The sequence below is a fragment of the Anas acuta genome, chromosome 11 (genome assembly GCF_963932015.1).
Source record: "Anas acuta chromosome 11, bAnaAcu1.1, whole genome shotgun sequence".
NCBI classification, from domain to species: domain Eukaryota; kingdom Metazoa; phylum Chordata; class Aves; order Anseriformes; family Anatidae; genus Anas; species Anas acuta.
The window spans coordinates 7,813,735-7,836,204 of record NC_088989.1 but is presented as its reverse complement, the minus strand read 5'-3'; the positions used below and the strand labels follow the sequence as shown (position 1 = coordinate 7,836,204).

The 22,470-nt window shown below is 49.0% G+C and overlaps 1 protein-coding gene across 8 annotated transcripts in view; it reads right to left on the bottom strand.

Moving 5' to 3' along the window:
* Nucleotides 1-22,470, bottom strand: part of CADPS (calcium dependent secretion activator) — a 196,737-nt gene that overhangs the window by 11,176 nt on the left and 163,091 nt on the right. For all 8 annotated transcript variants that reach the window (XM_068693992.1, XM_068693991.1, XM_068693997.1 and 5 more), the window contains 5 exons: nucleotides 21,538-21,685; nucleotides 16,362-16,436; nucleotides 15,241-15,324; nucleotides 11,091-11,123; nucleotides 8,196-8,303 (listed from right to left, as the gene is read on the bottom strand). In XM_068693992.1, coding sequence (XP_068550093.1) covers nucleotides 8,196-8,303; nucleotides 11,091-11,123; nucleotides 15,241-15,324; nucleotides 16,362-16,436; nucleotides 21,538-21,685 — 448 coding nt within the window. The remainder of the gene's footprint in view (nucleotides 1-8,195; nucleotides 8,304-11,090; nucleotides 11,124-15,240; nucleotides 15,325-16,361; nucleotides 16,437-21,537; nucleotides 21,686-22,470) is intronic.

Sequence of the window (22,470 nt, the reverse complement as noted above, 5' to 3'; positions counted from 1 at the left end):
TCCTATTTTCTGCGTCAAAGCTCCCTATATTAAACTCTACATTAAATTCTAGAGGTCTAGAAAAGTGCTAACAATTTAATTAAAATCCCTTGAAACCCAGGATCTTAAAAAAAATAAGTATGTGTATATATTTATATATATATACATACATTACTTTATTCTGTTAAAACCTCATGAATGTGTCTGGAGTGCCCCAGGTCAGGAGCACACTGAGCTGTTACCGAAATAAACGGCTGTACATTTTTTCCAGCGTGACAGACTTCCACTCTGGCCCCAGATTTGTCGTGTCCCTGTACTGGTATCGGTACGGGCGCACGCAGCGTACTGAGCATCCGCCCAGCCCTGTGATTTCTGGATGCCTTTTACTCTATACTATATTTGTTAACCGTGAAATTTCATTCACATTGACAACATAGCTATACGAGGGAGTTACAAAGTCAAAGGGGCTCGATATTAAAATAATCTGTAGTATTATTTAATAATGTCACAGTCCCAGCGTTGCATAATAGGGTTAAGCTGCTAGCCAGAGCGCCTCATCATCTGTCTAGGATGCAAATGGCATCACCGAATTACATTATCTTTTTTTTTTTCTTTTTTTTTCCCCTTTCTCTTCCCAAAAATAAACCACAAAAAAACTTTGAATCGCGTAAGAGCTCTGCCTTCAAACAGAGAAGAGAATTCAGAATGAAAGCAGACCCGGGCGCGCCGAAGTGCCGCACGCTTTTTGCAGTACATATGGTACCTGCGCTCACCCACTGCTCGGGGATGGCAGCCCCAGGCTGGCGCTTCACCCTCAGCTGGCGCCACGGCGGGTGCGAAGGGGCTCGGGCACGGCCGTGCCACGGGGGCCGGGGTGCGGGTCAGCCCCTCGTGGGTACGGCTTCAGGCTGCACACAACTCATCCTGCGCGCTGCTCGCCGCAAATTTCTCCCCGCTCCTAACCCTGAAGCATTTTATTCCTTTCTGGGGAGGAAGAAGGAGGATGGGGCGTCTGTGGTGCCAGCGGGGCCAGGGTCTCCATCAGAGAAACAAGCCCAGGGACGGCACCTCTCGAGCTCCCTGCACTCGGTGCCAAGCAGCACCAGGTAACCCCAGACGTGCTCTGCACAGCCACAACCCCACACACCCGGCTGGCTGAGGGGCTGCTTGCTCTGAACACCAGCACTTCATGCTAGGAAGAAGAGCAGCCCCGTGCCTGCATGCATAGGACCGGCTCTAAGGGGACCCACCTCCACCGGCTCCAGGTGTGGGGCTGGCACTGGGGTCCTTGGTTCCCCCTCTGCAGCAGTGTGCCCCGCACTCGCTGCAGAGCTGTCAGCCAAAACCCCAAACCTGCTGCTGACCTCAGTTTTCCTAAATAAAAGAGCTTCTGCTGAAAAGTGTCAAAAGCAATGCAAAGCCACTTCTGTACGGATGCCTGTGCTCAAATACTTTTTTTAACCTGTAAAATATTCTCTGCTTATTTCCATTTTTCTAAAAAGAAATGAAGTTGACATGTTAAAATCCAGGTTTCTATATAAAGAAGCGCGGTATAACACCGTATCCACACAGTGTGCTGCTTTTTTTCTGTCCTGATTGCAGGGCCTTGGGAGTGCAATGCTATCCCTGTGCCGCTGCGTGCAGGGCTGATCAACAAGGTGCACTCCGGTCCTAAAATGGAGTATTTTAATTACACCTGTTATTAGGTCGAATCAGAAGCTGTCCCAAAGTGGGATGTGGGAAACTTCAGCTGGCTCCTTCACAGCCTGCAAACTCCCCAGATCAGCAAGTGGCTGCCCGGGTATCTCAGCCCTGGAGGTTTTGTGGGCGCAGGAGGGAGCAGCTTTGCTCCCGATGGAGGGGACCTGCTCCCTCCCTGAGCCTTTTGCTGGCAGCATAAGCCCTGGCTGAGGGTGAAACAGCACAGGAAAAGGGAAAAGCTGCAGATCAAGAGCAGCAAAGCGACCTGCAACAGCAATTAATCCCCCAGGCACTGCTGCCTGGTGCAGCAACAGCAGGGGCTGCATGGGGCCGGGCTGCAGAGCAAGGAAACGGGAGCACGGGGCTGTTCGCGCTCCCCTGTATGCACAGCTGGTCCCTTTAGGCAAACGGATGGAGGATGCCTTCTCCCTGCAACACACCTCTTGCCCTAAATCTGCCTGGGGTACTCACTGCTAGGGGGGAGTAAATGCTCTTGCGCTCCGTGCCTGCCCCAACGCAAACAAGCCGAGCTCTCCGGCGCTCTGAAGTGCCGTGCGGATCATGCCAGCGAGCCTGTGCTGACCTCAGAGCAACGGAGCAATCAGTCTGCCTTCTTAGAATGATTAATGGAAAATCTCCTCTGGAAAAGAAATCAAATTAACTGTCTTCAACCAAATGTCTACTGGAACAGGAAAAGCTGTTCTGATAAAGACATTTAGGAGGAAAAAACCCTTACGAGCATTTAAAATCCAGTGACAGATCTAGGACTTATTTTATTAAGACTCTCCCCACAATAAATTACACGGAGCCTACTTAAAGGAGCACTTCATAAAGGAAATGCAGTGACAGGGATGTAGGAGAGGCCACTCGCAGCGTGTGCCTGCTGCCAGGACGCTCTCGGATGGGACCACATGGGACGAGGGCGATGCAGGCGGTGATGGCCACACTCAGCTCTGCTCCAACAGGGATGGGGGAAGAAAAAGAGGCAGCCAGAGCAAAAGGTGCATGCTGTGCCTCCTCAAGGCAAAGGGAGTTTGTCCCCCTCCCTGAAAATACACGGAAAATCGCCATCACAATTTCAGAGCCTTTTTTCTTCCAGCAGCACAGGTACAGGTCCCTGCAGAGACCCGGGGAGACAAAACGCTGCGCTTCCTCGAGATCCCTCTGCTAATTGTCTTCGTTTCACAACTCACTCGGGGGAAAGAAAAAAAAAAAAGGCAAAAAACAGCGAAGAAGAAGAAATAGCTCAGTGGAGGCCATATCAGGATGGGAGTGGGAGAGAGTTAGTGCCCTAATGAGCAGTCGAGCTGCGTAGGAGGGAAGCGGGTTGTTGTCTGTCTCAGAAAGCGCCGAGCGCGGCTGCAGGCAGCTCTCAGATGAGAGCCGAGCCCAGCGCGCAGCCTGATATCCGTTCTTCCCCTGATCCTGCAACCCGTCCTCCTATGAGTAATCCTAACTCACAGTGAGTAGCTCCGCTGACTCACGGCCAGGCTTTTGGGCTCGAGGACGGGAAGGCGAAGGTGGGGTGAGAAGGGCGCTCTTCTGGCATGTGGCTGTGCAGCGCGAGGCTGATGCGCCGAATAAACACCACGATCCTGCAAGCACTCCCTGAAGGAGCTGCCAAAATTCAAGTGGGTTACCCCGCTGAAGCCAAAGCTTCGATTTTAAGACCAGGCTAATGCCTGGCTGCCTGCACAGGGCTCGCTGGATTAACTGATGTAGCTGTCAGCCCGTGTTGGGTAATTTTCCTGGATGCTCAGGTGCGATATCAGCCTCCAAACAGCGGGTACTGAAACGTGCTGAGCTGCTGTGAATCCTCCAGTGAAGCAGCGAGAGGTGCCCAGCCAGCTCCCCGGACATCTGTATAAGGATGCTGTTGAAGACCGAGACTCACGGGGCTCCCTGCATGCTCACGGCCTCTGACATTCCCAAGTCAGCTACCAGCAGACAGCCTCGAGCAGTGACGGCAGGACCAGTGCTCCTGCTGGGCTCTTGGCTGGGGAAAAGCAACTGAAAAGCACTGGATGTCACCCTGGGAAGTCACCGCTGCCGTCTGAACAACCCTGCTGAGCACAGCACCTGCCCCAGCCTCCACCTGAGCCCTAGGGGTGGGACCTGGCCAGCGCCCCGGCTGGATCCCACCGATGCCACCCCGACGCCGAGCTACAAAACCGCCTTCGTCTTGCAGACACACAGGGACCTGCTTGCTTGTTTCATGCGAACTGCTCCGTCTGCTATCCCGGCTGTGACACAGACCTTCGAGGAAGCAGAACATACACAGTGACAGTGAAGTGGTAAAACCGCCTTCTGCAGAAAGCAGCGCGCTCGGCGCTGCAACTCCTGCCGCCTCCCCGGGCGGTATCAGTGCTATCAGTGCGTGATTAAGTTCTTACCAGACTTTTTGGTAAAGGCAACCTCCCTGATCTGATAACTGCCAAGGACAAGCCAAATACGCAGGGTCAATCTATGCACGTTTAATCCCCAGCAGGCAGATTAAGTGTATAATTGACCCATATAATCCATGTATCATCTCCAGTGAAATGTTTTCTATGTCCGGTTTAGGCAGACGTGAGGCCCATAAGAAAGCTATCAGAGGCACAGAATTACCATGGCAGTGGATTTCATCAAAGTTGGAGATGGCTTTTTAATCACTGATCTCAGAGACTGCTAGATTTAAGCAGATGAACTGGCACTAAGCACATCTGTTTTAATCCTTATCTTCTACTCAGGCTGGTGTCTTCAAGAAGTACAAGGAGGAAAGAAATAAATTAATTTTTTTTTTAGGTCCTTGCAATCTTAGGAGCTTCTCTGGGTGTTTTGATCTCTCATATCAAAAGCGTGTTTTTGTTTTTTTTCGGTAAGATATTGAATTAATCATCAGAGAGAAAAATGCCATCTGCGCTATTTCGGGACTGCCTCGGGATGCTGGAATTCGCAGGATCTCGGGCAGCTCGCACAGCGCTCGGTAGCCTTTTGCGTACACGATACTTGCCTGCGACCGGGTAGGAGCTATTCTGCTCTGGTTTACAGTAGTGTTTACCAATTTATCAGGAAGGAAGGTTGGCATTCACACTAGCTACTAGTCAGTCATTCACTCCCTGGATCACATATGTTCTGGCGGGCTGAAATCTATCCTGCGTGCACCTCAGGGCATGTGTAAAGACACACACACGTACGCACGTATAAATAACTTCTACTAAAGCGAGCCTTTACAAGTGAAACTCCTGCTGCTTTCAGCAAAAATTATGGAGGCACAAAGTCTGATCCTACCAAACATGAGTGCCCACGGGGAGCTGGATTTTGCAGGATTGGTCTGAAGACTCAAAATCCCTCTGCAGGCATTTTTCCAGGTTTAAAATACACCTGCCTGCCCCTGTCCGATCGTCCCTCCGAGCAGCCACATCCCGCATGTCAGCCCCCATCCTTCTGGGGAAAAAGGGATAAAATTGTGCTCTCCATCAGGCACTAAGGAGAGCTGGAGATCCGTCTGTGCCGCATGCAAAGCCTCGCAGTGGTTCAGATCACAAAGCACACAGACATGCACAGAACCACGGGGAAGGGACGCATGCCACGATGCTATTCTTAAACTCTTCTGTTACCAGTGCTCCGTACCAACGGGTCTTATTACAGTGTTTTAGCTTTAAATGTTATCAAATTAGTGAGCCAGGCCAAGTAAATAAGTCATGTTACTCTGCAGTAAACAGCACTGCCAAAAAGCTAGTTAGGTTTTGATTACCAGCAGAACTCCACGATCAATCTGTTCGTTCAATGATCCCAAGAATACAGATTTTTTAAAATTAAGATGATGACTCTATTTTGGGGGGATAAAAAAAAAAAACAACAACCAACAACCCTGACTAATTTGCAGAATTAAGAGGATTAACACACAGACCACACAAAAATACTACAATAATCGTCCCCAAACACTGTTATCCTCCAAAGGGCACAGTCCTGTACGGCAGGTGCAAAAAGGGGAAAGGGTGTGGGGAAGGAGACAGAGCTTCTGAGCTAAGAAATGCTATCAAATGCCAAAAGATATGCATTAACCCATCTTCTGTTGGGAACTGGCCTGACGAGCACCCTGCAGCCTCTGCTGCGGGGAGGAAACAAAGAGGGGAAATGAATGGAAATGCTGAGCAGGGCTGCGGAGGGACATGGGGGATCGGGAATAACCCGGGACTGCAAACCCCATTGAGCACACAAGAGGCAACCTCACCCTGCACAACGCTGCCCTTCCACTACTCTAAGCTAAAAAAAAATCAGAAGTCTTTCCCAGAGGGCACGGAAAGGTGATTTAGCCCTACGCTGTGACCAGGGGAGCTGCCTGGAGCTGTTTACCTGCCGCTGGAGCACACCTTGCCAGAGGACATCCCGACAGGACTGACCTCCTGGCTGGGGTAAGCAGCACCGCTGCACTATGCCAGCTGGGGAGGTGCCCTCCGAAGTGCCAATAATCTCATCGCCTGGAGAAACTCCTCAGCTAAGAGGATTGCTCTGCAGCTACGCAGGAAGGAGCGAGAACAACCCCGACACAAGTCTAATTCAGCATCCTAAATAGCATTTTTGGCCACTGCTCTGCTTTTTCTTATTCAAAAGATAGCTGGTGCCTAAAACCCCGTTGGGAAAGGAGACCAACAGAGCTTGAGGGCTCCTTGGCTGCATCCCCCTCCCTCCTACAAGCCAAGGGCCCCCAGCCTGCCCTGCTCGAGGGAGCACACTTTGTGGGCAAAACACCTGCAAAGAGGGAGGCTGGCAGCACCGGGTCCCACCTTGCCTTGTCTCACTCCAGGGAAATTTGTGGGCAGCAGGGAGGGAAGGAAAGATTTTGCACTTTTCGCTTTCCACCAAGGTAGCTGCTCTTTTTTTTGTTGTTGTCAACCGTTAATTTGCTTAAAACACGCCTTGGTAAAACTAAGGACTGATCAAACTGAAACCAATATTTGCGCTAATTACAGCTTTTGGAAAATCGGCAATAATGGCCCAAAGGGTATAAACACACCAACTGTGAATCACAGGAAACCGATGAGGGAAAAGGCAGTGTGGGCATTGAAAAGAACAGTCCAGATGAGCTCTGGAAATCGAACTGCTCGCGGAATAAATTTCCCCACAAACGAGCAGTGCACTCGCAGGCCCGCTGCAGATGGAAGCGACAGTCTTTTGTTTTGTGTTTTGTTTTGATTTTTTTTTTTTTTTTTTGGTTTTTGTTCCTCCCCGTGCCTGCTCGATGGGTGATGTGCGGCTGGTGCTCAGCGCTGCGAACTCTCCCGAGAGGGGCCCGGGGAGGCAGCGGCGTGCTCCGTGCATGAATGAGGCGTTCTCAGTGGATATGGGTCATGCTAGTAGATGTACACAGTAAGATTATTTGACTCTAATTCATGCCACTTGATATAATGTGATAAAACATTTGACATGAGAGATAAGTTCCATTTTAATCCGATAGGGTGCGGGGAAAAGAAAGAGTGGGAATTAAGAAGGAGGAAGAGGTTTCCGAGGGAAAGGGGATGCGCAGAAAGAGAGGTTTTGAGTAAAAGAGGAGGTTGATTGGAAGGAAAGCAGCTTTCCCTACACACTGAGGAAGCAAACGAGCGAGTAGAGAAAGCGAGTCAGATTGTTACAGTGCCAGAGCCGGGAGCTGGAGATGGCACTGCCGAGAGATGAAAGGAAGGAGAGTGGGAACAGAAGCTGCTTCGAACAGAAATCGCTATATGGACAGATACCCTAAGAGAGACTGAGACACTAATGCTACAGGCTGGCCATTAGCAGAAAACCTTGGCTACAGAACAGCTACAAGGACAGAAAGGCTGTAACACAACAAGAGCAGCAGAAACAGATATACTGGTTAACATGCATCCAAATCCAAAACAAACGGGCAACACAGGTCACTGTTCTCCTAGAGTCCAATTCATTTATTTCATGCCAACAAAAATAACTTTGGACCTTTAGGTCAGCCTCCTGCCATGCCATTTTCACCAAGGAGACCATGTTTGAACTTGACCTTTGGTGTCAGGCACCATCGCATGGACCTCTGGAAATGTGAAAGTCCACTCCTAACCAGCTCTGTTTTGGTTAGTTTTTTAAATTTACTACGCTTTAATTTGCTGTCAGCTTTGGAGTGCTTGTCAGTGACAAACATTGCAAAATGTGCAGAGGAGATGGTCCTCAGCAAATGCATCCGCCAGAAAACTGGCTCAGATTTTAACAACGAGAACAATGACCAAGATGTGTTGTTAACGAGAGATTTTCCACAAGCTTAAACATAGTGAGGGCTCTCTTAGAAGATGCTGTTCCCTTGAAATCCACGCACAGACAGACCAAGACACAGTACACTAGAGTAGAGATTTAAAGCAGGCAGAGAGCAGATACGAGCCTTAGTCAGAAAGAAAGGAAAGATTTATTTATTTTTTAAAGCTAAAACCAATAAATTTTCTCAAAATGTGACTTATCCTCCTGTCTTATTTTGTCACATTTTGGGTCTCTCCTGCTTGGTGTCCAAGGAGGAGAAGGCATTTACTTACATCAAATAACCTTTCTATATACATCTCCTCATTGACCTTATCACGCAGGACATCCTGAGAGTGGCGGACAAATGTCACATAGGCATCAGCAACATCCATCCCCGGCTTCTGCATGGGGGAGAGAAGAAGAAGAGAGAGAGAGAAACGTGAATATGCTACAGGAGCAGCTCCTCCGTGTACCCTCAGCGCTGCTTCTCCTTTTCCTCCGTCTCTTTCCTGCCGCCCTCGTGCAATTCACCCCTTCCTTACCTGCCGTGGTGAGAACGGACACGGTGTGCCCCGCACAGCCCTGTGCCCAGCACAGGACCACGCAGAGACACTGTCTCCATCTCTTCTTTTGCCTAGAGTGCAGCAGTCAGAGCACAGCTCTCCCTCACCACGCTGATGCCAAGAAGCTCTCCTGCTACGCTCGGTGCCGCTGACCTAATCAGCCCAACAGCCGGGCTGCGGATCTGCTGCTTGCTCCTGGCACCTGCCACACGCGAGCCCTCTGGGTTCTGAAGGCAGAAAGCCCGGAGCTGCCCTTGCATTTTTTCTCCCGAGGTGTGGGGATGTGAGCAGCAAGCAGCTGGCGCTGCAGGAGGCATGCCAAAATCCCACCGCTTCGCCTGCTCGGACCCTGCCTTCAGCTCACACTGCTGCTCTTAGGGAGAAATTGGGTAAATGTCAGGGAGTTACGTCTACAGCAATGGTCAGGGCACTGCTAAATGCCAGGAATTCAGCTCTGCAAGATCCAGGGGATAGCAGCATTTCTACACGGAAAGTGGGAACTGAGGCAGGCTGCGGGGAAAACACTTAAAAACAATTCCTGTTCGAGTTCGTATCGCCTGTTACATTGAAATCCAACTTACCTCAAAGGAAACCCATTAAAATACTGTAACAGGAGTCATTACAAGAGCTGCCACAAAATCTTAAATTTCCATGGCACGTTGTAAGTTTGTTAATAACTAGTGTCATTAGTTTCCATTACTGTGATTTACCTCAGATCACAGAGTTATCGTTTCTCTGCAAGATACGATTGTCAGCCGCTGCAAATTGAAGTTAGTTAACACATCTGTGTAATTTCCAGGGTGAAAATGAGGACAGTTTGGAAAGCAGTAGGAAGGGAGTTTTTTAATACAAAGCAAACAATTATCAAGCAAAGGGCCAGTGCTTGGCCCTTGGGAAGCTAGTAACATTTCTTAACACCTACTGAAACAATGACAAGGTATTAATTTGAAAAACAATGAGGACAACACAAATGTGGCAGTAGTCAAGTGTTACACTTTCAAGCAATTTTCAGCACGCTGATCGTGCCCATTGCGAGGTGGCAGTGAAGGGATTGCTTTGTGGCAGGCAATCGCAGGAGTGCCTGGGGAATTGGATTTAGCCGGTGGGCATCTGCTCAGCCACACCGTTTCCCCTCTTTCCTCTAAAACGGGAACCCAAAGCAGTGTGACACAGCTTGCCGGCCGTGGGGTGGCCTCTAGCAAAAGCCTGGGAGTTGTGTGGGGCCAGCTGCTGATTTCGTTAAAAGCAGCATAAAAATTCAGGAGAGCGAGCGGCTGAAAGGCGCTGTCAGTGCGAGAGGGGCCACATGGATTTGGCATCGTCTCCTGCGATAGATACATCAGAGGAGGCCACGTTTGGCACAAAAGTTCCTTAAAATAGCTGTTCTGTGCTCAGGCTCCTGCTGACGAAATATTTTAAAGTCACTCACACGACCAGGAAATTCACCTAAAGGCTCTCCATGTTTTGCTAGGGTGAAAAATGAACTCTGAGCCTCCCTCTCTAATGCTCTCAGTAACTTGTTTGTGCTGCTCAGAGATATCTCTGCACTGGGATATTTCAAAGCAAACAACACCTCTCACTTTTCAAGAGTTTGCCTTCCCCAGGCTGGACTAAAGGTATTTTGTGGGAAAAGTCTGTTGTGGGATAAAGGGATGGAAACACGGAGCGCAGATGACGCGGTCCATGATGTCCAATACATTTGTCAGGCTGTCATGTGGGAACATGCCGACCAATTGCATCCGCATTAAACGCCTGTACATTACACGTACAGGTCACCAGATACAACTCAGCTACTCTCCATTTAAATTGCCCAGACTATCTGAATGCAGGATTCGGTGTGGGATATTAAGGACTACTCTTTTTTATTTGTAATTTATTTGTAATTGCCTCTCTGCCCGTAACTGTAACAGTAACTCCCTATTCCATCCAACACTCACATATTACATTTCAACTCCATTTAACTGTAAATTTCTGGCAAGTTAAGTGCTCTGTCTAAGGACATTAAGGGCTCTTTTCTCTGTGAATCAAGGTCTAATTAGAGGAGACGATGTACAATTTTCCTATACCAATTAGAGAAAAAAAAGGGGAAAAATTTCATTAACAATTTCCCAAACACATGTTGCTAACTCATCGCCATTTCCCGAAAGTAATGAAAAAGTCATTTTTCTGAGAGAGTAAAATAAACCAACAATTAGAAGAACAAAAATAAAATAGATTAGCTAATGTGTTAGATGTGTGTTGGCTCAGTTCTAACATGTCTGGACCTTTTTGTTTGGAAATTATTCTGTATTTGTACAAGTCCAAATGAAGAATTAACAGAATGAACTGCTCCTGTTTTTTTCCTTTTTTTTTTTTTTTTTGATGTGATTCAAGCCAATTGCATAAATGTGGTACTTTTTTTGACACCATCTGCAAATTATTGCCTTAAGAGCCTCGTAGGTCTCCGCAAGAGGGTAAGTGCTGATTATTAGCGTCATGGAGACATTCTTTCCAGTTCAAATGTTAGAAGTGCGAGGGCCCACGGTTCAATCTTGGCTGTTAATGCATAATGTGGGTTGCTACACATGCCATAAAACAAACCACGAAGCAAATTACTATGACAGAAGTTGTTTAAATTGCGCTTACGGGTACATCCACGTATTTGGAAGCAGCCTTCACCTGTAAAAGGAAGAAGAACAGAGTTTCCACCGTCAGTACACTTTCAGGCTTTTCCTTTAAACATCAGCAGCAGCTTCTGCACCCGGACCCAGGGCAACATGCTGCTGAGTGGGGCAAAAAGGGCGACAAAAAGTACGTTTCCCATCTAAAAGAACAAGCAAGGGTGGTATTTTTGTTGTTGTTTTGGAGAGGTAACTTTGCTGCCGCTCAGGCTCTAATAGCAACAGATGATAGTGTGGGAGTTGCGCTTCTCCCTCTTCTCCTTAAGCGAGCGGGGGAAGACGGGGCTCGTCAGGAGACATCGCTGCTTGCTTCGGAGGCCTCCTTCCCCACCTAACGCCACGTGTCGCCCCGGCAGCCCGTGTCTGTCCCCTGGGGGCCAAGGACCACGGGGACGGCCCTACCAAGCTCCCTAAGGACCACGCTTCCCTTTGAGGGCTGGCACCGGTGATGGGCTCAGGGCACCTGTGCTCATCTTGGCTTAAAGATGTTATTTTCGGGAGGGTACCAGGGTGGGCACAGCACACCGTGTGTCCTCACAAGCCCATAACCCCCGAATTTATGTGGTCTCTGCTTTGCCCCGGGGCAGAGCCCGCTGCCTGGCACGGAGGCAGGCGGCCCTGCCGCCAGGTCCAACTTTTCCAACTGAGCAGCTCCCAGCTGGCCAGAGAGACCCTTTTACCACTGCAGCAGAAGGCACCGTGTCTAGAAAGTGTACGGCTGGGATTTTCCACAACGCTTCTGCTTTTAATTAGGGTAAGCGTTGCCGGCCATCTTTGTTTGGGTGTAAAAGCTCACCTGCTTTTAAATATTTCTAAAGCTACCATTAAAACAGCCTAAATATAACACGCACACAGTTGCATCTTGGGATGAATAAATTATGTGTCCCGAATGAGAGAATGAATGTATGTGTGAGACAGAATGTGAGAGTGGGTGGAAGTACTCATATGGTGTGTGTGGGGGGTGCATAATTAAGCACAATGAGGCGATACAAAAGACCAGACTGGTGGTAATTGCCGAGGTGAACGCTGCGAGCGTTCGCAGCGCCCGGGCTGGAGGAGCAGAGGGGAGGGCAGGAGGGCGGCGTGGTGCTGCCTGTGGGCACAAGGGGCCACAGGGGGACGGGGCAGGTCCCCAGACACACGTTCAAGAAGCAAATGACAAAATCGATGCCGAGCCTCAGCTCCCCATGAAGAAGCGGCGCTCGTCTCGCCTCCAGGTACCCCTGTGCCCAGCTGGCTGGATGCCTCACCCTGGTGCTGCATTTATCCTCAAAACTCCTCGCCAGGCATTGAAGTGCTGTCCTTGCTCCTGCAAAGTGGGGGCAGAGCAGCCCTGTCCTCCCTGCATGAAGGAGCCCGGCCAGCGGTGCCAGCTCTGCACCCGCTGCCCCCGAAGGAAGGAGCTCCTTCCCTCCCGGACAGCACTGAGAGCACTGAAGCTCTGCAGCCTCAGCACCTCAAGTCCAGGACCACGATCAGGGCAAGCCACACAGCCCACAGCAGGCGTCCTCAAGCATCAGTGTGCAAACACCACGGCTGGACCCTCACTTGCCCAGTTCTTGCAGGGGAAACCAGGAACCCGAGCGCTTTGGGTCCAGCTCGGTGCCACTGCCTCTTCTTCCCCCAAGCCACCAGGCAACAAGAATAACTCAGGCAACTTCCTGCCATCTCCCCCCACTCCACCCACAAAAAAACTGAGCTTCTTCTCCTGCCCACTCCCCTTTAATCAGAATAATTACTTGTTTTTCTTTAAACTCAGATTTGGCTACATTCAGTGAAATTTCCAAACTGCCGGATGTTGTGTGATTTTTGCTAGGCTGCCGTTTTTCACAAATTATGTGACTTTGCCATGAAACGTCTCAGTTTACCATACAAATTTCGTGCAGAACAAAAATAAGATCTTTTACTTCTGTCTCCCTCGGGTAATATGCAGTCTTTAGTTTTAATTACCGTAGGTGTAATTCTCCGCCTACAGAGGCCATCCAGATTAAAGGGAATTTTAGCAGCTGTCATTCCTGTGACTCAGTGGAGCTTCACATGCAGACACCCATCCAGGGCCTGGGCTGCTGCTGCTGAGATGCACTTAAATGTAGCAACAAACAGAAAAAAAAAAAAAAAAAGTCTGGCCAAATTTAGAAGGGTATTTTCCTCCCAAAGTGCTCTGCAAGGAGAAGTGGCTAGTGAGAATTTATTAGGACAACAGATGCATTAATTTTATCTCGAATTTCGAGGCAGGAATTGGAAATGAGGATAGCCTACTAGGTGATAAAACTGTCTGTCACAAGACCCCCGATTACATGTCACTTGCCGAGAGCCTGGAAAACATGCGATGAAAGAAGTCGGTAGAAGGGGGTGGGAGACTAATGCTTTCTAGATCTCGGAGGCTTGGACCATAACACTTTGTTGTATTTGTTCAGACGGGGAAAACGTGGGAGGTGGTGCAAGCATGCTGTAACAAGAGAGAATTTCTCTATTTATCGCTGCAAAGACTAAACACAGCGAGTCGCATTACTCCTGCAGGGAACGGTGCTGCTCAGCAGAGGCTTTCTAAGCCCGGCACTGAATGTTTTTTGGGGCTGTTTCTCAGCCTCCTCCTGCCCAGTGCATCCCAGCTGCCCTCCCAGCAAACACTGGGACCAAGCAAGAGATGTCCCTTGCCTGGCAAGCAGCAGCCCTGCTCCTCTGCAGTGTGCCACGGCCTCTTGCAGGGGTGAGGGCTCAGCACTGTGCAGAGAGGGCAGGGCACCCTACAGCTCACCCAAGCAGGAGAATGTGGTAAATACCGTGCCCAAGAGGGAGGATGAGTGACCCCCATGCACCCAGGTGCTGCCTCCTCAGGGGTGCTCAGAGCCTGACACGAGGTTGGCAATTGAAGGGAGCAGCATGGGGCCGTGTAAACAGCAGGACACAGTGGGAGCAGCGCAGCAGCAGCTGAGGAACAGCTTGGCTTCACCGAGAAGGAAGGGTTGCACATCACTGCCTGCCCGGGCTGATGCTGGTATTTCCAATGCCTGAAAAGCTGCCACCTCCACGTCCCCCGCTGCTGGCACTCGGGCACCTCCTAACTCCCCATGGCAGCCACCACAAGGCCTGCCCCAAACGCCCATGTGGCAATGCTGGGGTTATCCTGCAGAGGGGCTGTGCTGTGGGTTTGTGTGGGATCCCTCCCCTGCCTCTTGTTCTGGGAACAAAGTGCCTCCAGCACAGCTGAGCATCTGGGGTGTTTAGCTGGAACCCAGCACCCGTGGCAGAGCAGGTACACAGCCAGAGCCTGTGCACAAAGTTTCTTGCCTCGGCTGGAAAGTCTTCTGACGTCTATCTTCACCACCCCTGCTTCCAAAAGGATGCTACAGAACTGCCTCACACCCATCAGAAAGCAGCCAAGAGCAGCCCAAGAACAACAGAAAACTACAAGGAGGTACGAGAACTCCTGAGAGGGGTTTTGGAAAGCCCTTGGAGCTTGCAGAGCAGCGCCTTCTGCCTCCTGCCTGGGCTCTGAATGAGTGAGCACACGACAAGGCTGCACGTGTGAGGCCAGGCCAGTCAACGAGGGTTTTAATGCAGCTTTCCAAGCAACCCCAGACCCATGCATTTGGGTGCTCAACTCTTTGTGAGCCCAGATGAAAGAAGTTGGGCCTGCAACCAGGTGCTCTGGTAAATTCTGGGGCATTCATTTTCAGAAGGCCTCTGGAAATCAGCTGCTGCGTGTTTGTCCTAAGAAACTGTCAGGAATATTTTCTGGAATACAGCTCAGATTGCTAAACTAGGGGAATTGGATTTGGAGTTGGAATTGGATGGGAGTGTAGTATTTTTTCTTCAGCTTCATATGCTTCCTCAGTAGGATAAACTCCACCAGCCTGAGTGATGACTGACCACAGCTTTACACCGTGCTACAATACGATAGCCTATTCTTCCTTGGTGTCTGAGTACTGTGCATCTGTAAGCAGGGTGTTTGCTTGTTTGTGTGGGGGTTACAGTGTCCAAATATCATAGAATAGCAGAATTATTATTATTATGTAGCTTCTCTAGTCCTGGGAGAGCAGGAGATTATAATTCAGAAAAAAAAAGAAAAAAGAAAAAAAAAAAAAAGAAAGGAAGATATGGTCTGTACTTACAGTAAATGACAGGAAAGAAGAAAACAAAGTTCCTTCATCGTATCTAGACAGTTTGGCCAGGACTCCTTCCAAAATGGTGACAAACTATGAACACAAAAAACACTGCAATTATTTTTAGTAATTGAACAAGGGTATAAAAACCAGCCTTGGCTTCAGGGAAGTGGAGCTCTCTGCATTGCCAGAGGAAGGGACAATGTGCACCCAGCAGGCTGCGGAGTGGGGAGAAAGGAGCACTGCCTTTTGGGTGCTATGGGGTGCAGTGCCCTCGGAGTCTGGGGTGATGCTGGGGTCGGGAGGTGGGTGCAGGGGGTGTGGGAGCCAGCACGGCCCCTCCAGTGGGGGAAGCCGGTGGTCCTTGCTCCAGCATGCAGTGTCAAGCACGCAGCTCGCTGGGTATTCTCGCAGAAGAATTGAACTGGCATATGTTGGCAGAGTATGTTTAAAGGTCTCCACTGTATAATAGGGATGACTTGTTCTCAGAAAGTTTGAAACTATAGGAAAAAACACCCCACCATCCTTCTCCCTACCTCCCAGCTCCCCGTGTTTTAGCACAACACACCAGACCTACACAACACCCCTTGGGAAATGCTGGCAGCTGAACTAGAGGAGCTGAGTCTGATAAAAAAAAAACACACAACAATTTCCAAACAATTAAACCTGACATTTGGGAATGTACTTCCCACTACTGTCGCCTCTAAATTAATTTCTTAAGACGAGCATATGGTGATCTTGAGCAAGACAAGCTATTTTGTCCGCGCAACCTTCGGCGTAGGAGGGGTGACCACCTCTGAGTGCCACCCCAACATCTACGCAGCCGCGCTTTGTAGTGCCACCCCACTGCAGCGGGGTGATGCTGGCCACGGGGTTGTACCCCACAAGCATAAACCCCGTTCCTCAGAACCACTTCTGGCCCAGTATGTCAATCCTGCTAACAGCATACTGCATCGCATGCAGTTCCTAATCATCAAAGAGTCACCATGAAAGAACGGGGGGATGTATGATCTTTCCTGTGAGAAACGAGAAGCCAATTCACCATCTTAATGTGTCACATTTTAATGGAAACGCACGTATTAAAAAAGCAATGTTAACAGTGAATCACTTCACCTGAAGCTGAAGGTTACCTTTGCCACTAGGAGTGTTATCATTTCTTTGACGGTTTCCTCAATTAGTTCGTCTATTTTTGAATGGTACTGGTGCTAAAGAAAAATAAAAGGAGAGGCGGAGGAAAATATTAGCATTGATCACAGGCGAGAGCTCTACGGTTGTCAGCCTCTTCTCTTGGCAAACTACGCTGTGCAATAGTATTAATCTGAAGAATTACGCAGCTCGTTACTGTGTGCTCCACCACAGTGGCTGGCGATTACTTACACTCACAGGAGAGCCCTCGAATTCGGGAGAATCCTCCATCAGTTGGTGGAGCGTGGGCAAACCCTGCCCTTCTTCTGCGTGCTTGCAGCTCCAGGAGCCACAGCCACACACCGGAGGGGAGGCTTTTGCCACGCCTGAGAGCAAGCCCCAGGATGCTACAGATCCTCAAGTGCTTTTGCTTCCCCATCCCTTGCCTAGGGCACCATAAAACACACAGCCCTTCGGAAAGGGAGCAGAGAGCATTTTCTGCACCGGGGGAGTTTGCAGTGGGCTGAACCCCTGGGGAAGGCGCTCTGCACTTCCAGTCTGCTTCAGCAGAGCACCCAGAGGTGCGTTACGCATCGAGTTTGGCGGGCACACGGTTAAAATTAAGCACGTGTTCAAATGCTTTGCTCAGTGGCTATAAAAAAGATCTTAAAGAAACCCAGCAGACTCGGATCGGTCTTTTTCCTTGTGCAGAAGATGGCAGCCAGCACAGCCCCGAGCCCTGCGCGTTAGCAGGCACCACGGCACGCGCTCAGCACCGCTGAGCACCGCCGCTGCCTGCAGCAGCAGCATCGCTTCTGTCTGCAACCCAGTCTCTGCACATGCCAAACCCTCCTTAGCTTGGGAGCTCTGATGCAATCAGCTGCAATATGGCTAGAATAGGTACTAAAATACAGTCTTCTACTAATTTAGAAAAGACCTGTTTCCAATACAAGATTTAATTAGTGAAAACATACAGTATATTCTTATTTTCAATGGACTGAGAAAATACTGATTATGACTGCTTTCCAACACAAAACATTTGATTTTTCAGTCAAACATTTCAAGCACTGGTGCTAGTCACTATATTCATTACCACTTGGCATTAATATTGTTTTAAAATGTTAACATCAAATCACATTGAAAGAGACAAATCTGCTTTAAATACTAATCAGACTTTGGGAACGAAGACTGCGAGGGCTTTACAAATGCTAGACGTTGGTCTCGGTGTCTGATCAGCAGTCTGAGCTGCTCTCTGGTTTCTTTTTTTTTTTCCTATGACAACAGCACATTAACACAGGAATTAGGAACAAAGAAAAAAAAGTCGGACACACTTACCCACTCTTTAGCAAACTTTTCAGATGATTGGGGACAGAAATAAAGAGGAAAGTGCGAAAGACAGGAAAAAGAAAATATGAAGATAAACAATAAATAAAACAAAATCTTAAAGAAAAGGGGGGACCTTTTAAATGTGGCTATGATAACAACAGCATCACGCACAGAAACAATAAGCAGGGGGAAATGAAACGTGATCAAAACCTCCTCTCACTGTAACGTCAGAGCTGGCTGCCTGTAGTATGTGCAGCAAGGAACATGGGGAAGGGGCAGGATGTTAGCTACCTGCTGGCAGACCCCTGAGGCTTTCTCTCACTCTGAAGGGGAAGGAGCCAGGTGGGTCCTACAGCAGGGCAGGGGCATGTGGTGCTGCCCCCACGTCCCCATGGGGCAGGACAGGAGTCCCTCTGGCCAGGCATGCAAACCAACAATGTTTGCTTTTGGAGATCCCCTTTCCATGTCCTGCTCTGCAGGTCCAGACGTATACGAGCGCCTTGCAGCAACCCCAGTTGTTTGTGGCTGAGCTCTTTAATGTAGGGTCAGGCCTCATCAGCTTCCAGATTGCCCTGGCACAGCGGGAGATGTGGCCCCCGGGTGAAAAGGATGGGTAACTGCTGGATATGGGGGAAGCCACCAACGTCCTCAGCACACACGGCCAGCACCTCCTAAGGAAGATGATGAAGGAGCTGCACACATTGGGGTTGTCGTTCCCATGGGGTTTTCCTTCTGCAGCTACATTGCTGTGCGTGTGGGAGACCTTGGACTTGGCTGATTCCCTTCCCTGGGAAGCAGGCAGCGGGCAGGCAGATTGGGAAGACGAGGAGGAGAGGAAGAAAAAAGCAGGGCAGCTGAGGGGCTGCTGGGGCTCCGGGATGGAGGAGAGAAACGCAGGAGGGATGGGAGAGGGCTGCGAGGTGGCTGCATAGCCAGGACGGCCTGGCAGCGCACGCACTTTTGGAGATGGTTGCCCATTGTAAAGAACAATTTATGGAATCCAGAGCAAAATTCCCCTGACTCAATATCAAGTTTCATATTTTCCTCCAAAAGAATGCTTAATTCATTAGAGGGCATTGCCAACTGGGGTTTTTACATTGGATAAATCATGAGTTTTACACAAAAATAGCTGGGTACATGCAAAACAGAGCATGAAACGCCTTCACCAATGCGTTTTCACTTAAAAGCTTGTTTAAAAAGCAAGTAAGGGCACTGATGGAATAAGCAAGCATCTCTGAGAGCAGGAGAGGCCCTGTGCAAGCACCATGGTGGTGTCTGCAGGGCTCTGACTGCACCTTCCCACCAGGGTGCAAAACCCCTGGGGCAGCCCCGGGGCTGGGGACCCTGCGGGGTATGGCCTGGGCGGCCCCAGCTCCTTGCCCTGGTGAAAAGCAGTCCCTGCTAGGATGGGGCTGGGAGGACAGCAGGGTGAAAAATGGTGCTTGGGGGGGCATTCAGAGCTGGCTGGCTCCAAAACTGGCGGTTCTAGCAGCTGCCTCTGCGTCCCCTCGGAAAACACCCGGGGTTAAAGATCGCGGAGCCGGGTTGCTTCGCTCGGCGCAGCAACCGCTGCTGGTGGAGTTCATCACAGCTTTCTATTAGCTCGATTATTACAATCCCTAATCAGTGCACTACAATGATTCAACTTGACTTTATGTGATGAGTATCTTGCCTTGTCATGTAACAGATTGTGTGTACGTTGTATTTCTCTAAGGACCATCTGACCTTAGATATTAAATAGAAACATACTAGACCAACTGAGAAACATTTAATACATACATTTATCCCCTTAGATGTATTAAAAATTCAGAGGAAAAATAAATATTTAAGATGGTAAAGTATGTTTACCAAATGTTTTAACAGCTGCCTTTAGAGACAACGAAATGGAAATGAAATGATGGGTGTTTGTTTCACAGGGTACTGCTCTCAAAATGCATTCAAGTGTCTGCTGAAGTGCGTGGAGCCGAAGGTAGGCTTCGGAGAAAGGCCGTGGGGTGGGAGGGAGTCCCCGGGAGCGAGGTCAGATGATGCGCCAAGTTTGTCTTTGCCCACGTACAGCACTGACAGGGAGAAAAATCAGGGGCTCATTTCCCATCAGAATGTCATCCTTGGCACGGTCTGGGCAAACTGTGATGTGGGAACGGCGCCGCGGACAATTTTAGCCCTTTTTGCTTCTTTTGAACTCCCTGCAAAGGGACCTCGCCTTGCGGGAGCGTGGCTGCGGATGGTGCTGGGGGAAGGGGTGCAAGGTGTGCAGCAGCCCTGGGGACACGGGCTGCTGGCTGCGGCTCTGATGGGGGCTCCTGATGGTAAGGAGCATCCCTGCCTCACATCCCTGCCTCAAACCCTGTCTCTCATCTGTCTGCTGTCGATCTGTGCCATCGTTTCCACCAGGACTGGAAGAGTTGGGGTGGCATTCTGTCCTTCTGGCTGTAGGGAGAGCTCTGCTCCTGTACCATGACCCCCCAGCCCCCAGGCTGAGCATCTCATGGCATGAGCGAATGGAGGGGGAGGTAGGAACACTCATTAAAAGGAAGAAAAGAAAAAGGGAGGGTGTATAAAATGCTGCAGCCCTAAACGGTAACTTATGCACCGATAATTTACATCTGCTTTGCAACTCTATTAGTTCAGTTATCTGTTAAAATCCTCGTGCCCCAGCAAGTGCTGCTTGCCACTGGAGCTGCGCTCGCTCAGGGCTGCTGTACCAAACACCTCCTTGAAGCAGCCCAGGCAGATTTGCAAAGATGAGCACTCAGCCCTGGCACAATTGAGATGTGCCTGTGCTGCTGCCTGCTCTCCTTGTGCTCGCCACCCAACTGTGTGCACAGTGACCGATGCTTAAAATTTGGAGGAAGCTACGGGAACCACCGAGCACCACACATTAGCAAGGAAAGATGCAGCGAGTGCCTGGACACACGATTTACAGATAGAGCTAACATCAGCCTCCTGCCATCCTAATACTTAACCTGGTGATTTTCTGAATGCAACAAGCTTGCTCTGTCACAATACTGCAGTTGGTTTGATCTCCAAAACGCCACCGTAAATAACTGAAGGAAACCAGTAACTTGCAAGGGCTGACTGTAAAACCTGACTACTCAAAGTGTATGAGAGGGCTTACCTAGCAAATGCTGACAAGCAGCAGGATAGGAGAGCCAGACAGTATTTGTGAATTTATTCTAGGCTGGTTTATGAATATTTAATTTGGCTTTGAGCCACTATAACAAAATGATCATTATGATGCATTTAATCAAATCCAATTTAGCGTGTCTTTCTAATTCACAGAAACTTCAACCTGCAGCTATGGCTTCAGAAGAAAAACTACAGCAGTGGTTAATTAAACCAGGTTTGTTGTGGGGAAACTTGAATCATTAAGAACCTGGAAAGCCAGGATCATCAGGCTTGCTGATTTTAGCCCATATTCGAGGAAGTCGAATTTCAATCTACTTTTGTAAGTCTTTTCTTTTCCTTACAAGAATCTCAGCAACAACTTGGCACTTCTGTTTTCCGTGTTTGTCTCCAGAAAACAGTCATACACAAGAAGTCTGTTGCCTACACCTGGCTCCAAAATGTGGTTAATGACTTAATATATGTGGTCAGCACCCATTAAACAAGCTCTAGAGGTACCTTATGCACACCACAGCCCTTGCAAAAAATCTCTCCTAAGTGGCTGGGATTCTGAATGTTCATATTCATTGGGTTTATTTGAGAGCAACACCCTGCATATTCATCTGCACGCTCTATATGGAAGGCTAAATCCACAAGTGCTAACATGCCTCTTAACTTAGCACAGAGCAAGATAGGAAATTTCATTACATTGCCTTTAAAAGCTGTGAAAGGAAGAACCTGCATTTTTACCTCTTGGCCCATTTCCATGCTGCAAAGCTTTGTTGACTGAGCTTTGGCATCTACCATGACATTAAACATGGTGCATATTGATTGAGGGACTCGGAAATCTGTTGATCGGCTGGTTTTTTGCAGTTTTACTTCAAACGCAATCCTGGTTCTGTTAAGGGAAGTAGAAAAAGATGCTTCAGTTACTTTTTAAAATACTGAAGCTAATAATAATGTGAAACACACGGCTCCGAAGAGTTCAACAAAACAGAAAGCTGAGTGCTACTGGGAGCGTTCCAGTACAATTGTTACAAACGTGCTCTTACTAAAAATGATTCCCCAGTTTAAAAAGAAACGCGCTCCCCAGAGTACACACTATTTATAAAGTGTGCAACGGTTTCAGAGAAACTATGACTTTCTCGTGCTTGATAAACAGTGTGATGATGTTGCAAACAGCAGTGTCAATGTACACCTATAATTTGGTTGCATTAGCTGATTTGTAACCACAGGCAAATAGCAAGGCTGGTGCGTTCAAGGGAGCTCCTATTACTCCCTAATACCCACTACAAAAGCCAGGAACTCCTTCATTGCTCCACTGAAAGGACACCAGATCATTGTGGGTTTAGGTCTGCACAACTTTCTTTGCTTGCCAAAACTTTCTGATTGTCTCGTAAGCTCACAGGAGTGGTTTGTCCAAGGCACACACACTCCCCACAGTACATCTGCACCACGTGCACACATGCAATCGTGCATGGGTGAACACACACATTGCACGAGCCCACACAGAGCTTTTTTGGAGCAAAGGCTACAGAATGTGATCCTGTGTAGTATTTATAATACTGAGATGTTTGTAACTCCAGCGTTGGGAAGCCTTGCAGATCAGTGGGCACTGCCTTGCCTTTCTCTTGAGCCCCTCTGCAGATTCCTGAGGTACTTCTCTAACCTAACCTAGCACAG